At 46.1% G+C, this 17,947-nt stretch overlaps 1 protein-coding gene across 2 annotated transcripts in view; it reads right to left on the reverse strand.

Annotated features, from left to right (window-relative positions):
- Window positions 1–2,991: 2,991 nt before the first annotated feature.
- dele1 (DAP3 binding cell death enhancer 1) overlaps window positions 2,992–17,947 on the reverse strand; it is a 46,862-nt gene continuing 31,906 nt past the window's right edge. The window contains exons 11-13 of one of the 2 annotated variants that reach the window (XM_068044031.1): window positions 13,791–13,950; window positions 11,075–11,185; window positions 2,992–6,890 (exon numbers count right to left, since the gene is read on the reverse strand). In XM_068044031.1, the coding sequence (XP_067900132.1) occupies window positions 6,556–6,890; window positions 11,075–11,185; window positions 13,791–13,950 (606 nt within the window). In that variant the 3' untranslated portion in view covers window positions 2,992–6,555. The remainder of the gene's footprint in view (window positions 6,891–11,074; window positions 11,186–13,790; window positions 13,951–17,947) is intronic. The other variant, XM_068044033.1, reaches the window with a different exon arrangement.

The following is a 17,947-nucleotide window of genomic DNA, read 5'->3' on the forward strand; positions in this document are numbered from 1 at the left end:
GGCAAGATTTAGGATGTGTAGGATGGGGAAGGAAACTGCAGGGGATGGGCACAAACGAAATGTGGAGCTTATTCAAGGAGCAGCTAATGCGTGTCCTTGATAAGTATGTACCTGTCAGGCAGGGAGGAAGTTGTCGAGCAAGGGAGCCGTGGTTTACTCAAGAAGTTGAAGCGCTTGTCAAGAGGAAGAGGGCGGCTTATGTTAGGATGAGACGTGAAGGCTCAGTTAGGGCGCTTGAGAGTTACAAGCTAGCCAGGAAGGATCTAAAGGGAGGGCTAAGAAGAGCAAGGAGAGGACACGAGAAGTCATTGGCGGATAGGATCAAAGAAAACCCTAAGGCTTTCTATAGGTATATCAGGAATAAACGAATGATAAGAGTTAGAACAGGGCCAATCAAGGATAGTAGTGGGAAGTTGTGTGCGGAATCAGAGGAGATAGGGGAAGCGTTAAATGAATATTTTTCGTCAGTATTTACAGTAGAGAAAGAAAATGTTGCCGAGGAGATTACTGAGATACAGCCTACTAGGCTAGATGGGATTGAGATTCACAAGGAGGAGGTGTTAGCAATTTTGGAAAGAGTGAAAATAGATAAGTCCCCTGGGCCAGATGGGATTTATCCTAGGATTCTCTGGGAAGCCAGGGAGGAGATTGCAGAGCCGTTGTTGTTGATCTTCAAGTCGTCATTGTCGACAGGAGTAGTGCCGGAGGACTGGAGGATAGCAAATGTTGTCCCCTTGTTCAAGAAGGGGAGTAGAGACAGCCCTGGTAATTATAGACCTGTGAGCCTTACTTCGGTTGTGGGTAAAATGTTGGAAAAGGTTATAAGAGACAGGATTTATAATCATCTTGAAAAGAATAAGTTCATTTGCGATAGTCAGCACGGTTTTGTGAAAGGTAGGTCGTGCCTCACAAACCTTATTGAGTTTTTCGAGAAGGTGACCAAACAGGTGGATGAGGGTAAAGCCGTGGATGTGGTGTATATGGATTTCAGTAAGGCGTTTGATAAGGTTCCCCACGGTAGGCTATTGCAGAAAATACGCAAGTATGGGGTTGAAGGTGATTTAGAGCTTTGGATCAGAAATTGGCTAGCTGAAAGAAGACAGAGGGTGGTGGTTGATGGCAAATGTTCATCCTGGAGTTTAGTTACTAGTGGTGTACCGCAAGGTTCTGTTTTGGGGCCACTGCTGTTTGTCATTTTTATAAACGACCTGGATGAGGGTGCAGAAGGGTGGGTTAGTAAATTTGCGGATGACACGAAGGTCGGTGGAGTTGTGGATAGTGTCGAAGGGTGTTGTAGGGTACAGAGGGACATAGATAGGCTGCAGAGCTGGGCTGAGAGATGGCAAATGGAGTTTAATGCGGAGAAGTGTGAGGTGATTCACTTTGGAAGGAGTAACAGCAATGCAGAGTACTGGGCTAATGGGAAGATTCTTGGTAGTGTAGATGAGCAGAGAGATCTTGGTATCCAGGTACATAAATCCCTGAAAGTTGCTACCCAGGTTAATAGGGCTGTTAAGAAGGCATATGGTGTGTTAGCCTTTATTAGTAGGGGGATCGAGTTTCAGAGCCACGGGGTCATGATGCAGCTGTACAAAACTCTGGTGAGGCCGCACCTGGAGTATTGCGTGCAGTTCTGGTCACCGCATTATAGGAAGGATGTCGAAGCTTTGGAAAGGGTGCAGAGGAGATTTACTAGGATGTTGCCTGGTATGGAAGGAAGGTCTTACGAGGAAAGGCTGAGGGACTTGGGGTTGTTTTCGTTAGAGAGAAGGAGGAGGAGAGGTGACTTAATAGAGACATACAAGATAATCAGAGGGTTAGATAGGGTGGATAGTGAGAGTCTTTTTCCTCGGATGAGGATGGCAAACACGAGGGGACATAGCTTTAAGTTGAGGGGTGAAAGATATAGGACAGATGTCAGAGGTAGTTTCTTTACGCAGAGAGTAGTAGGGGCGTGGAACGCCCTGCCTGCAACAGTAGTAGACTCGCCAACTTTAAGGGCATTTAAGTGGTCATTGGATAGACATATGGATGTAAATGGAATAGTGTAGGTCAGATGATCGGCGCAACATCGAGGGCCGAAGGGCCTGTACTGCGCTGTAATATTCTAATTCTAAATTCTAATTACCCAACACCCTGAACACAAGACCATTCCCTCCCCTGCACCTGAACCCACCTGACTCCCCACCTACCCTCCTCCGCACCTCCACCCGCCTGAGATCCCGTCCAGTACACCATCCATGCCATCCCCACCTCCCCTGCAAAAGCCACCACAAAAGCTGGTGCTGAGCCTGCAGCCAAACATCAATTAAAATGTTGACCTTCCTTGTGCCGAAGAGTTCAATAAAGAAAACGACTGACCTCAAACACAACTGCACAAAGCGACTGGTGCACGCCACCTTTAAATGCACTTGAACTGGGTGCCACGGAATTCCCGTGCGCTGCTGAAATCTGGCAGGTAGGACTTAATTTGAAAATTTCTAAGGTAATGAGTATGCACACTATGCAAATATACAGAAAGCTGAGGGTGAATCCAATAAATCTTCCAATATAATAAAAACAACTTGCATTTATATAGAGCGTTTTATGCAGTAAAACTTCACTGAAGCGATTAAACAAAACTTGACCCAGAGCCACATAAAGGAGATATTAGGAAAGGCAATTAACAGCTTGATCAAAGAGGTAGGTTTTAAAAACCTGTCTTAAAGGAGGAAAGAGAAGTGGAGATTTTTAGGGAAGGAATTTTAGAGCTGACAATGGCGAGCACCAGTAAACAGTGACCAGGAAAGCTGCCTGTTTGTTATAAAAACCCAACTGGTTCACTATCGCCTTTCAAGAGAATTTGTCACCCTTAACCCCCTCTGGTTTACATGTGACTCTAGTCCTACCTCTGGCCAGGCAATGAAGGGTGGGCAATACATTCATCTTTGGTCATCTTCAAAACACAGCCTAAAACCGGAGTGCAAAATCACAAACACTATGCAGCAGAAATTCTTAGGCAGCCTTTAATAAGCATATTGAGTTACAATCAGGAGCTGAATACTACAACTGAGAATTTACAAAATATAGAGTTGCACCACTGACATTTAGCAGCAACTTTATGATTTAAGGTTAATAGTTCAACAGAACCCAAAATAGAAAACATTATGACCCATATATATTCCAACACACACAATTCCAATGGCAGCACTAACATTACATTCTCCTTTTATCTCTTAAGTATTTACTTCAACATTCCAACCAAAATAAATGCCACAGTGAACCTGTCAATTCAGATACTTGGGAACAGAAATAGATCTGAAAATTCATATTTCTTTGAACAAAAGCTGATGGAAGACATTAGACAGGTTCAAATGAGGCAACCTTTAGTTTATTTGATTTCTTCCTTTTAGGATAGCAATTCCACCTTCATCTCATTACAGCTATCCAGGTAATGGGGGCCGTGGTTTGTCTTAGCTGAAGTACTGCAATTCTGGCACTGCAGCACTCCCTCAGGTGGTGTACTGCAGCACTGCCATGGTATTTATGCATTTTATTTTAACGTTTCGTGAAATCTAAATCGTTAACAATAGGTCATGAGGCAATTTGTAAAGTGGACATTTGTTAAGAGAGCAGGTATGAAGTGTCATTCAATGCGGATTAGCAGGGGTGGGCCCTGCATTGTCCTATTTGAACATTATTCTAGATTACTTCACTTAAAGGAGAAGCGAAGGCTGGATTGCAATGGGGAGGAAAGAGAGAGACAGAGAGAGAGAGAGAAAGAAAAAGGGGGAGGGTAGAGAGAGATGTTGTCATCTTAAATTACCAGAGCAACTGAGGAGAAACATGAAGCTGAAAAATTGAATTGCCATGAAGATAAACTCAAGCTGTGAGTGGATTTCTAAAAGACATAATACTATAAGCTGAAATAGAGATGGGAGAGGGCAGCATTGCAACTTTCCCTTTGTCTTAGAGGTTATCTCTTTACTACTGAATTCATTCACACTAGTTTCAAAACCGACTGGGCCTGATGTGCTCTTTAATCATCAGCGTATCTCAAACAGGCCTTTGCAAAACCTTTGATTAAAAGCAAATTGGAATATACAAGTTACAGACTAATCCCTGCAGGTGCAAGGAGGTAGTCAGTTTAAAGTAATCTAGTTTACAGGTGTATAAAAGCACCAGGAACTTTGCTTATTGAGCAAAGTGCAGTCAGTTTAGTTTCTATATAACAGAAAGCAGCCCATTTCTTGATTGTCTCTTTTGTGCGCATTTAGGAGAAGCTTGAAGCTGGCAGCAGTTTTACTTCAAAGCAAGGGCTTTCTGGGACTTTAGCAGAAAAGTAATGAGATTCAATTGCATCTTAATTATAAAAACATTCTCCCTGTTACAGTGATTGTTATGCTGTTTATCTGCACTGCACTGGAATTTCCCTTCCTCTGGGTGATGCTTTAAACCCACTAACTTATGAGTTTATGTTTAACTCCTGTCTGTTGTGTTTTAATACAGTTGTTAATGCAACCGATGGCTAAAAAAAAGACAGTATGGGTTTAATAGAAACCACAGAGAAAAATTACACCCTCTTCAATCACTTAGTTCACTTCCATCTCTTGTCTGATTACTGAGTAAGGCACGTACACTGTGGGGGAGGGTGGGGGTAAAGGTTTAAATTAAATTACACCTTAGTCATTCAGTCAGAACCAAGACAAACCTGGGTGAAGGATCAGTGGCCATAGTTCAAGACACCAAGGAGGAGAGGAAACCACAGTGAATAATTTGCCTCAATCAACTTTTGCCAGTGCCCTTTAGAACCTTGAAAACATTAATTAGATGTCCTTGAGCTAGCCCACTCCATGGAGAATAAGTCCAGCCTCCTTAACCCACCCTCATACAAATTCCCCAAGATCAGGACTCATCAGATAGATTTTTAAAAACTTTTTTTTTAAAAATGAGTTGCATTTAGAGCTTAAAACATTTCACCTACAATTGCTCTTATGCCAGAGCTTAAACAGGAAAATGTGGCACAGCAAGAGCCAACAAACACTGCTGGGGCTGAGTTGTTGTTAATCTGGTCGATGGGGGAATGCTGGCCAGGGCACTGGGAGAACTTACTGCAGCATGGGACCTTCAACAACTGCACTACAACCCCCGTCCGCCCCCTGTGGAAATAGAGGAACACGATCCCAGGACTTCACAGAATATTACTTCTCATTTTAAAGCCATAAATCTGTTACTGTTGGAAGGGCAAAAAGGCGACACATTAAAAGCAGTAAGAGGAGTCGTGGTGCATTGAAAGCTGTAAGACATGATGTATTTAGAGATGTGAGGGGGTTTGATGCATTTAAAAGTGCAGGGCATGTGATGCATTATTAATGCAGTGGTGGGGGAGGTGGGCGATGGGCGTGCTGTGATGCACAAGGAACCACAACTGCTATTGTGTCTGCAGATGTTTAATTTCACACAGGCAGGGTCAGCTGCAATAGGCAAAAGATTGAGAGTAAACTAAAAAATAAACTGGGCTGTACAGACCATCAGTGCTGAGTATTTAAAAAAAATTCTTTCTTGGGATGTGGGCTTTGCTGGCAAAGCCAGCATTTGTTGCCCATCCCTAATTGCCCTTGACAACTGAGTGGCTTGCTAGGCCATTTCAGAGGACAGTTAAGAGTCAATCACATTGCTGTGGGTTGGGACGTCTTGTGCCAGACATAAGAGAGGAGTGTGTTTGTATGAATGCTGCACCACGCACAGGATGCAGAACAAAAAGGGTGGCATGTTCAACTGGGTATAGGAGGGAAGAAATCTAAAGTAAATTAGGATGACCGCTTCCAAAAATAATGGTGTGCCCAGCAAACAGGGAAGAAGCTCAGTTCATTATTACCATCAACCATTTGGCCAGTAACACAAACTAATTGAATATATCGAGTATACAGCACAGAAACAGGCCATTCGGCCAAACAGGTCCATGCCGGTGTTTATGCTGCACAAAAAACCTCCTCCCACCCTAACACAATAACATTGTATTTGACAGACAGATTATTGAGCAATACGTGGGCAGGGTGGGGAGGGCATTCCAGAGATCAGGGGCGGGGGGGGGGGGTGGGGGGTGATGTCAGTAGCCTCAGAGTACAGTCATCAGGCAATGTGAAAGAGTTAATGTGCTATTATAAAGATCTTTCCTGGGGAGGGCAGGAGAACAGAATTCTGTTTTCGGATTGCACTAGCAAAGAGTGGGAACTGGCATGGGCTAAACAGCCTCTTCCTGTGCTGTAAACCTCTGTGGAAGGGGCGGCTTTGTCATGGCAATGGTTAGATGTGTGGCAGTCTGCAGGTCAGGGCTTTATTGCAGCATCCACTGGCACAGTGCATGGCAGAACAGAGAATGTTTGTTCCAGAAATTCCTCCAACACAGCCTGCTGTGGTTTTCTTTAATGGTGTGTGCAGACTCTGGTGGGGGAGCTGAGCATCCATTTTCTGCGAGTGTGGTAGATTATCCTTGCGGCACGGGAATCCTCCAGTCACAGAGCATGTGGCAGGGTGGTGTGTCGGCTTCTATCCAAGGCCACCTCTCCTCGCAAATCATCCCACACCCAGGATGCCACTGCGGAACGCGAGCTGCCCCGGCCGGAGTTCTGTGCGGTGATCCAGGCGGGTGACGCTTGCCGATCCCAGTAGATCGGCCCTGGTGACGAGGATTCCGTTGCTAAGTGGCGAGGCGTGGAGGCTGCCCGTGCTCCATGAGTGCGGTAGAGTCGAAGCCATGCCCGCTGGTGGATGGCGACCTCCCCAGTCCTCGTCGACTTCACTGGGGCGCTGCTGAGGGATTGTCAGTCTAGGCCTGTCCAGGGAATGAAGACAAGGGGAGGACATCACAGTCCTCAGCGTGGTATGTTCACAGGAGAAACTGAAACTTCCTGGAGAAAAAAATTATTATACATATATTTTATTTATATATATATAAAAAAAATAGGTAACAACAAATTCAGTCACCTCAGCCTTACCTTCTGGAACTCTCTCCCTAAACCCCCATGGTCCCTCTCCTGCTCTGTCCTCACCTAACCTTTCTCCTGCAATCCATCCCCACTTCCCCCTCACCCTACGGGTTGGGTACATCTCTGCATCTTGCTGGAAAATTTCCATACCCAGACAGTGGTTACAATGTGGAACTTGCTACTACAGGGAGTAGTTGTGGTGAATAGCATAGATGCATTTAAGGGGAAGCTAGATAAACAAATGAGGGAGAAAAGGATAGAAGGATATGCTCATGCAGTAAGATGAAGAGGAGTGGGAGGAGGCTCGTGTGGAACATGGATGATTGCATTAAATTTTATGTGACAATAGTGCCACTCAGTACAAGTTGTTGATGTGCTTTTTTAAATAAAAGGTTTAATTCAACAACAACTTGTATTTATATAGTGCCTTTAACGTAGTAAAACGTCTCAAGCGGCCTCATAGGAGCGTTATCTAACAAAACGTGATATCGAGTCACAGAAGGAGATACTGGGGCAGGTGACCAAAAGCTGGAACAAAGAGCTGGATTTGATCGAGTGTCTTAAGGAAGGAGAGGGGTTTAGGGAAGTAATTCCAGAGCTTAGGGCCCAGGTAGCTGAAGGCACAGATACCAACAGTAAAGCAATGAAAAGTGAGAAAAATGCAAGAGACCAGAATTGCAGGAATGTAGAGATCTCGAAGGGTTGTGGGGCACAGTCCAAAGAAGCAAGAAATTAAAGGGAAGGTGCTGGAAAGAAAAACCGTGAAAAGCTGGAAATCTGAACTATAAACAGAAAAATGTTGGAAATATGCAGGTCAGTCTGAATTGGAAAAGAGACAGCCGAATATTCTGGGTTCTGATTAATGACCGTACCCTTTCTGATGCTGACCTACTGTACATTTCTGTTCTTTTTAATATTTGTTAATAAGATCTGGGCATCGCTGGCCAGGCCAGCATTTATTGCCCATCCCTAATTGCCTTCGAGAAGGTGGTGGTGAGCTGCATCACAGGTACACCCACAATGCTGTTAGGAGGGGAGTTCCAAGATTTTGACCCAGCGACAGTGAAAGAATGGCGATATAGTTCCAAATCAGGATGGTGTGCAACTTGGAGGGGAACTTTCAGGTAGTGGTGTTCCCATCCATTTTCTGCCCTTGTCCTTCTAGTTGGTAGAGGTCGCGGGTTTGGAAGGTGCTGTCTAAGGAGTCTTGGTGTGTTGCTGCAGTGCATCTTGTAGATGGTATACACTGCTGCCACTGTGCGTCGGTATTGAAGGGAGTGACTGTTTGTGGATGGGGTGCCAATCAAGTGGGCTGCTTTGCCCTGGATGGTGTCGAGCTTCTTGAGTGTTGCTGGAGCTGCATCCATCCAGGCAAGTGGAGAGTATTCCATCACACTCCTGACTTGAGCCTTGTAGATGGTGGACAGGCTTTCGGTGGGGGGGGTCACGAGGTGAGTTACTCATCGCAGGATTCCTTGCCTCTGACCTGTTCTTGTAGCCACGGTATTTATATGGCTACTCCAGTTCAGTTTCTGGTCAATGGTAACCCCCAGAATGTTGATAGTGGGGGATTCAGTGATGGGAATGCCATTGAATGTCAAGGGTAGATGGTTAGATTCTCCCCTGTTGGAGATGGTCATTGCCTGTACTTGTGTGGCGCGAATGTTACTTGCCACTGGCCAGACCAAGCCTGGATATTGTCCAGGTCTTGCTGCATTTCTACACGGACTGCTTCAGTATCTGAGGAGTCACGAATGGTGCTGAACCTTGTGCAATCATCAGCGAACATCCCCACTTCTGATCTTATGATTGAAGGAAGGTCATTGATGAAGCAGCTGAAGATGGTTGGGCCTAGGACACTACCCTGAGGAACTCTTGCAGTGTTGTCCTGGAGATGAGATGATTGACCTCCAACAACCACAACTATCTTCCTTTGCGCTAGGTACGACTCCAACCAGCAGAGAGTTTTCCCCCGATTGACACCAGTTTTACTTGGGCTCCTCGATGCCATACTCAGTCAAATGCTGCCTTGATGTCAAAGGCAGTCACTCTTACCTCACCTTTGCAGTTCAGCTCTTTTATCCATGTATGAACGAAGGCTGTAATGAGGTCAGGAGCTGAGTGGCCCTGGCGGAACCCAAACTGAGCATCAGTGAGCAGGTTATTGCTAAGCAAGTGCCGCTTGATGGCACTGTTAATGACACCTTACATCACTTTACTGATGATTGAGAGTAGACTGATGGGACGGTAATTGGCCTGATTGGACTTGTCCTGCTTTTTGTGTACAGGACATACCTGGGCAATTTTCCACATTGCCGGGTGGATGCCAGTGTTGTAGCTGTACTGGAACAGCTTGGCTAGGGGTGCGGCAAGTTCTGGAGCACAGGTCTTCAGTACTATTGCCAGAATGTTGTCAGGGCCCAAAGCCGCAGTATCCAGTACCTTCAGTTGTTTCTTGATATCATGTGGAATGAATCGAATTGGCTGAAGTCTGGCATCTGTGACTGTTGGAAATGCTTCAGCCTTATCTTTGCACTGATGTGCTGGGCTCCCCCATCATTGAGGATGGGGATACTTGCGGAGCTACTTCCTCCAGTTATGTAGGAAAAATTGTCCACCACCATTCTCGACTGGATGTGGCAGGACTGCAGAGATTTGATTTGATCTGTTGGTTATGGGATCGCTTAGCTCTGTCTATCGCATGCTGCTTACATGGTTTGGCATGAAAGTAGCCCTTGTAGCTTCACCAGGTTGACACCTCATTTTGAGGTTTGCCTGGCGCTGCTCCTGGCATGCCCCCCTGCACTCTTCATTGAACCAGGGTTGGTTCCCTGGCTTGATGGTAGTGGTAGAGTGGGGAATATGCCGGGCCATGAGGTCACAGATTGTGGTCGAGTACAATTCTGCCGCTGCTGATGGCCCACAGCGCCTCATGGATGCCCAGATTTGCATTGCTAGGTCTGTTCAAAAACTATCCCATTTAGCACGGTGGTAGTGCCACACAACATGATGGAGGGTATGCTCATTGTGAAGACGGGACTTTGTCTCCACAAGGACTGTGCAGTGGTCACTCCTACCAATATTGTCACGGACAGATGCATCTGTAGCAGGCAGACTGGTGAGGATGAGGTCAAGTATATCTTTCCCTCTTGTTGGTTGCCTCACCACCTGCCGTAGACCCAGTCTGCAGCTATGTCCTTAACGACCCAACCAGCCCGCTCAGTAATGGTGCTACCAAGCCACTCTTGGTGATGGACAGTGAAGTCCCCCGACCAGAGTACATTCTGCGCCCTTGCCACCCTCAGTGTTCCCTCCAGTGCTGTTCAACATGGAGAAGTGCTGATTCATCAGCTGAGGGGTGGGGGGTGGTGGTAGGTGGTAATCAGCAGGAGGTTTCCTTGCCCATGTTTGACCTGATGCCATGAGACTTCATGGAGTCGATGTTGAGGACTTCCAGGGCAACTCTCTCCCAACTGTATACCACTGTGCCACCACCTCTGCTGGGTCTGTCCAGCTGGTAGGACAGGACATACCCGGGAATGGTGATGGCGGTGTCTGGGACATTGTCTGTAAGGTATAACATGGTATGATTATGTCAGGCTGTTGCTTGAGTAGTCTGTGGGACAGCTCTCCCAACTTTGGCACACTCATACTAATAATTTTGCAGGTCAATTGCACTGCCTAAATATCGCAGCCAACACAAACACTTCCCCCACTCCCTGAATTTATACTGGACCATTTACTTCCCCACATTCAACCTTTAGAACAGCGAGACTCAGTTCCCTTGTCCTGGTGCAATCTTGTCAGCAACCGTTACTGTTCCAACACATCAGGCAACAATCCTCAACATAGTATTGTAAACAGGTGGGTTGTAATCATTCAGAAATTCTGACGGCGAATTACCTCAGCAGACTGATCCTTTTACATTTCGTTTAGTTTATTTTGCCTCCCCTCATCCTTCCTATCAAAGAGCATCACTTCAAACTTCTCTGCGTTAAATTGTTGTCTCCGCAGAAACACGAGGCTGGCACCTGTAACCTCCCTTATCTGAGAGGGGTCATTGCCACTGCCAGATCGTTGGTTAGAGTCTGATGGGCATCATTTACCTTTGATTCGGAGATCTTTCAAGAGCTGCAGGTTATGCACAGCCTCGGCACAGCCCGAGCAGGCTGCCCTCTGATACAACTCGACTGCTTTCGAAAAGCTCACTGGGAGGCCTGAGGAGAGGGAAACAAGGTCATGATCAGATTGCTCTGATGCAAAGGGATAGTTTTCTGTGATCAGTCACCGATCTGGGAATCCTGCACTAAGGCTGGGCTGGTGCGGGTGGTTGGGCTGGGGGCGGCGGTGATGGTGGTGAGAAATCTGGTGTGGGATCAGTAAGCGAGAGCGCGATCACTGAGCCATGGCCGACACCATGAGGGAGACAGGTGGGGTGCGGTAAGCAAAGGAAAACAGCAATTTATTCCCAGTCTGGTATTCCACAGAAGTCTCTTTCTATGTAGGGAAAATTGGCAGCGTCCTCCTTCAAGCAGAGAAGGTTAAGGGGAGATTTATTAGAGGCAATCAAAACTATGAGAGGTTTGACAGAATAAAGAGGAACTGTTTCCAGTGGCAGGAGGGTTGGTAACCAGAGGATGCAGATGTGAAGTGCTTGGCAGGAGAACCAAGGGAGAGACAGAGACTTTTTTTTTTAAAAACACAGCGAGTTGTTGTGATCTGGAATGCATAGCCTGAAAGGGCGGTGGAAGCAGATTCAATAGTAACTTTCAAAAGGGAATTGGATAAATACTTGAAAAGGAAAGACTTGCAGAGCTATGGGAAAAGAGTGGGGTGGGGTGGGGTGGGGAGAAGGTGATGTTGGGTCAACTGGATTGCACTTTCAAAGAGCCAGCACAGGCACGATGGGCCAAACGTCCTCTTTCTATGTTCAATGACTCTATGATTCCAAATCAGCAGATCAGTATTTCCTATAACGCCATCACTGCTAAATTATGCCAAAATTCTCTGAAAATCTCATTAGTTTACTTTATAAAAAGGCATAAAACATTGGGGCAAAAAGAAAGCACCAAATTTACACCAGATTTCTTCTTTAAGAACCCCTTTGGGCAAAAAATTATCATTTATGCAAATTGGGCGCAGCAGATTTTAAGAAAATGCAATTGTGGAAGCTTTTTAATTGTTAATGCAAATTGTTCTGATGAAGATGCATTCAGAGATATACAGGAAACACATTAAAGGACCCTGTGATGGAAAAGCACCACAAAACATCAGAATCATAACTTTGCAATCTGTTGCTCCTGACATTTTAAATGTAAATTTACAGTCCATTCACAAATACTGGTAATTTAGGGAATTCACAAGAGTGACATTTTTGCATAGTTGTGGGGTTCTGCTCAGGGTCTGGAAAGGGGGTGGGACCACAAATGGGGTGAGCTCATGTTAACAAGCATAAACAATTTTGGCAGAGGTTTTGCAGAAATGGGTTAAAAAAGTATCAAGGAAATTTGGGTTAGTGTAAAAACAGGCACAAGTCACTGACTCTCAAATTTACTTGATGTTCTGCACTGTTTTGGAGCAGGCTTACAGGAAATTCCGGGTAGCAGTATATAGAATCATAGAATAGTTACAGCACAAAAGGAGGCCCACTCGGCCCATCATGTCCATGCTGGCTCTCTGCAAGAGCAACTAGTCCCACTCCCCTGCCTTTTCCCTGTAGCCCTGCAAATTTTTTTTCTTCAGATAATTATCCACAATTGAATCTGCCTCCAGCACAATCTCAGGCTGTGCATTCCAGATCCCAACCACCCACTGTGTAAATAAGCTTTTCCTCATGTCGCCATTCGTTCTTTTGTCAATCACCTTGAATCAGAGGACACCAATTTTCGACCCTTCTGCAAAGGGAACAATTTGTCTTGATCTACTCTGTCCAGACCATTCATGGTTTTGAGCGTAAAATCACACCATGGTTACAGCACAGAAGGTGGCCATTCAGCCTGTCAAGTCCGTGCCAACTCTTTGCAACAATTTAGCTAGTCCCACTCCCCATCCCTTTCCCCATAGCCCTGCGATTTTTTTTCTCCCTTCTGGTGCTTATCCAATGCCCTTTTGAAGGACACGTTTGAATCTGCCTCCACAACCCTTTCAGGTAGTGCATTCAGTGCTGTATCTCTAAACTAAACATTCCAGATCCTAACCATTCATTGCATTAAAAAGATTTTCCTTCTGTTGCCTTTGGTTCTTCTACCAATCACTTTAAATCTGTGTCCTCTGGTTCTAAATCCCTCCATCAAAGGGAACAGTTTCTTTCTGTTTACTCTGTCTAAACCCCTCTATCAAATCTCCTCTCAACCTTCTCTTCTCTAAGGAAAACAACCCCAGCTTCTCCAATCTATCCACATAACTGAAATTCCTCATCCGTGGAACTATTCTCGTAAAAACCTCCCAAGTCTTCACATCCTTCGTACATTGCGCTGCCCAGAATTGGACACAATGCTCCAGTTTAGGCCGAACCAAAGTTTTTGAAAGATTTATCATAACAAAATAGCAGATTACATAGCACCAGCTCTCAGCTCCACCTCCTCCGTGAACAGGCAGTTTTAGCAGTAGATTCACTTAGTAACACTTTGCAATATTATAATTTAAGGTAACAGGAATGGGATTACTTCTTTGTACTCATCTGAGTGAATGACGTTTGTGCTGGAGGACTGGAAACTTGTGGACTTAGGTCCCGTTTTCTCCCGCTTGTCACTATGATTTCTGATTTGCTGGGCTCCCTGACTCCCCTCTCTGAAGGTTCCGCAACTCCAGATAGTCCAGTACCTCCAAGTCCTTGCTGGTGCAACACTCCCAGAATGCACTGCGCATCAGCGTGTTCAAGGGCTGCAGCCCTCTGGTAGAGCTCAAGAGCTCGCCGAATGTCCTTCATCACTCCCCATCCTTTGTGGTAACAAATCCCCAGATGGTACTGACTTGCAGGATCCTGCAAAGGACAGATAACAATTCTCATACTCCAGAATCTTAACTGTAGTTGTCAAATACAAAATCTGCCATGGAGCCAAGTTAGTATGAATACCTTATGAGAAATTCAACGTCTATATCAAGAAGTTGGGCCCTCGTCAAGTGTTCCAGTGGGTAGAAGCATGCATTGTGGTACTCAGGATCAAACAAAGTGCAGGGATTGTGTTCTGATGTTTGTGATCGCGTCTTCAGGATCCTTAAAGGGGAGGGGGAACAGCCAGAGGTCGTGGTGCACATTGGCACCAACGACGTAGGAAGGAAGGGTGGCACAGATGTTAGAAGTGAGTTTAGGGAGTTAGGCTGGAAGCTGAAAGCTCGGACGGACAGAGTTGTTATCTCTGGTTTGTTGCCGGCGCCACGTGATAGTGAGGCTAGGAATAGGGAGAGAGCACAGCTGAACACGTGGCTGCAGGAATGGTGTAGGAGGGAGGGCTTCCAGTTCTTGGATAATTGGACTGCATTCTGGGGAAGATGGGACCTGTTCAAACAGGACGGGCTGCATCTGAACCAGAGGGGCACCAATATCCTGGGAGGGAGGTTTGCTAGTACTGTTCGGGAGGGTTTAAACTAGTTTGGGAGGGGGATGGGAACCGGACTTGTAGTCCAGGGACCAGTGGGTCCACTCAGAAAGACAAAGAGTGTAGTGAGGTATTGGGGAAGGTAGCACTGTCGCGGAGGACAGATGGGCACGGAGAAGGGTTAAAGTGCGTATACTTCAACGCAAGAAGCATCAGGAATAAGGTGAGTGAATTGAAGGCGTGGATGGGCACTTGGGACTACGATGTTGTGGCCATCACTGAAACGTGGATAGGTGAGGGGGAGGAATGGTTCTTGGAGGTACCTGGTTATAGATGTTTTCATAAGATTAGGAATGGTGGTAAAAGAGGTGGGGGGGTGGCATTGTTAGTTAGAAATAGTGTAACAACTGCTGAAAGAATTTTCGAGGAGGATCTGCCGACTGAGGCACTGTGGGTTGAGGTCAGGAACAGGAAAGGAGCAGTCACCTTGATGGGAGTTTTCTATCGGCCCCCCAATAGCAGCAGGGAGGTGGAAGAGCAGATTGGGAAACAGATTTTGGAAAGGAGCAGAAGTCACAGGGTAGTAATTATGGGGGATTTCAACTTCCCAAATATTGATTGGCAACTCTTTAGATCGAATAGTTTGGATGGGGTAGTGTTTGTGCAGTATGTCCAGGAAGCTTTTCTGACTCAGTATGTAGACTGCCCGACCAGAGGGGAGGCAATATTGGATTTGGTACTAGGTAATGAACCAGGGCAAGTGATAGAGCTGTTGGTGGGCGAGCACTTTGGAGATAGTGATCACAATTCTGTAGCATTCACTGTGGTAATGGAGAGGGATAGGTATGTGCAACAGGGCAAGGTTTACAATTGGGGGAAGGGTAGATATGATGCTGTCAGGCAGGAACTGAGGAGCATAAGTTGGGAGCATATGCTGGCAGGGAAGGGCACGGTCGAAATGTGGAACTTTTTCAAGGAGCAGATAGTAGGGGCCATTGATAAGCATGTCCCTGTCAGACAGGGAAGGGATGGTCATGTGAGGGAACCGTGGTTGACAAGAGAGGTTGAGAGTCTTGTTAGGAAGAAGAAGGATGCGTATATAAGGTTGAGGAAAAAGGGCACAGGCATAGCTCTGGAGGGATACAAGATGGCCAGGAAGGATCTGAAGAAAGGGATTAGGAGAGCTAAGAGAGGGCATGAAAAATGCTTGGCGGGTAGGATAAAAGAAAACCCCAAGGCCTTTTACGCGTATGTCAGAAATATGAGGATGACTAGGGGGACCGTAGGTCCGGTCAAGGACAATAGCGGGAGACTGTGTGTTGAGCCGGAAGAGATAAGTGAGGTTTTGAATGAGTACTTCTCTTCGGTATTTACGAATGAGAAGGGGTGTATTACTGAAGAGGACGGTGTGAAACAGACTGGTAAGCTCGAGGAAGTGCTCGTTAGGAGGGAAGATGTGTTGGGGTTTTTGAATAACTTGAAGATAGACAAGTCTCCCGGGCCTGACGGGGTATATCCAAGGATGTTATGGGAAGCAAGGGATGAAATTGCAGAGCCGCTGGCAATGATCTTTTCATCTTCTCTGTTGACGGGGGTGGTACCAGGTGATTGGAGGGTGGCAAATGTTGTGCCCCTGTTCAAGAAAGGGAATAGGAACAACCCTGGGAATTACAGGCCAGTTAGTCTTACTTCGGTGGTAGGCAAGTTGATGGAAAAGGTGCTGAGGGATAGGATTTCTGAGCATCTGGAAAGACACTGCTTGATTCGGGACAGTCAGCACGGTTTTGTGAGGGGTAGGTCTTGCCTCACAAGCCTGATTGAATTCTTTGAGCAGGTGACCAAGCAAGTGGATGAGGGTAAACCAGTGGATGTGGTGTACATGGATTTTAGTAAGGCATTTGATAAGGTCCCCCATGGTAGACTTATGGAGAAAGTCAGGAGGCATGGGATAGTGGGGAATGTGGCCAGTTGGATTAAGAATTGGCTAACTGATAGAAGGCAGAGAGTGGTCTTAGATGGTAAATACTCAGCCTGGAGCCCAGTTACCAGTGGCGTGCCACAGGGATCAGTTCTGGGTCCTCTCCTGTTTGTGATTTTTATTAACGACTTGGATGAGGAAGTCGAAGGGTGGGTCAGTAAATTTGCAGATGATACAAAGGTTGGTGGAGTTGTGGATACCGAGGAGGGCTATTGTCGTCTGCAAAGGGACTTGGATAGGTTGCAGTGCTGGGCTGAAAAGTGGCAGATGGAGTTTAACCCTGAAAAGTGTGAGGTCGTCCATTTTGGAAGGACAAACACGAATGCAAAATACTGGGTTAACGGTAGGGTTCTTGGGCATGTGGAGGAGCAGAGAGACCTTGGGGTCTATGTGCATAGATCGTTGAAAGTTGCAACTCAAGTGGATAGGGCTGTGAAGAAGGCATATGGGGTGTTAGCGTTCATTAGCAGAGGGATTGAATTTAAGAGCCGTGAGGTGATGATGCAGCTGTACAGGACCTTGGTAAGGCCTCATTTGGAGTACTGTGTGCAGTTCTGGTCGCCTCATTTTAGGAAGGATGTGGAAGCCTTGGAGAGGGTGCAGAGGAGATTTACCAGGATGTTGCCTGGAATGGAGAATAAGTCTTACGAGGAAAGGCTGAACATTCTAGGCCTCTTCTCATTAGAACGGAGAAGGATGAGGGGTGACATGATAGAGGTTTATAAGATGATCAGGGGAATAGATAGGGTAGACAGTCAGAAACTTTTTCCCCGGGTGGAGCAAAGCGTTACAAGGGGTCATAAATTTAAGGTGAAGGGTGGGAGATATAAGGGGGATGTCAGGGGAAGGTTCTTTACCCAGAGAGTGGTCGGGGCATGGAATGCCTTGCCTGGGGAAGTTGTTGAGTCAGAAACTTTAGGGACTTTCAAACGGCTTTTAGATAGGTATATGGATAAAGGAGAATGATGGGGTATAGATTAAATTGTCCTTGACAGAGGACAAAGGATCGGCACAACATCGTGGGCCGAAGGGCCTGTTCTGTGCTGTATTTTCTATGTTCTATGTTCTATGTATTCCTCCAAATCTTGTCCATCCCCCAATCCCTTTGTCCCACCATTGGTGACTGTGCCTTCAGCTGCCAAAGCCCAAAAGCTCTGGAATTCAACTACGTTTTGTGTGAAGAACTGCTTCCTGATATCATCCCTGAACAGCCCAGCTCTAATTTTAAGGTTCTGCCCCCTTATTCTGGACTCCCCCACCAGAGGAAATAATTTCTCTCTATCTGCCCTATCATCTTAAACACCTCAATCACAGGAAGTTCGTGAGACTGCTGAGCGTTTGGAGTGTATCGTGGAGATAATATAGGCAAAAACCTTGGTCACTGTTTGAGTGATTGTGTGCTGTAATGGGGTGGGGTGGGGGAAGTGTTTTCTAATGGATGAGTAGAACTTCAGAAGGAGGCC

This window comes from Heterodontus francisci, chromosome 12 (genome assembly GCF_036365525.1).
Source record: "Heterodontus francisci isolate sHetFra1 chromosome 12, sHetFra1.hap1, whole genome shotgun sequence".
Classification (NCBI taxonomy): Eukaryota; Metazoa; Chordata; class Chondrichthyes; order Heterodontiformes; family Heterodontidae; genus Heterodontus; species Heterodontus francisci.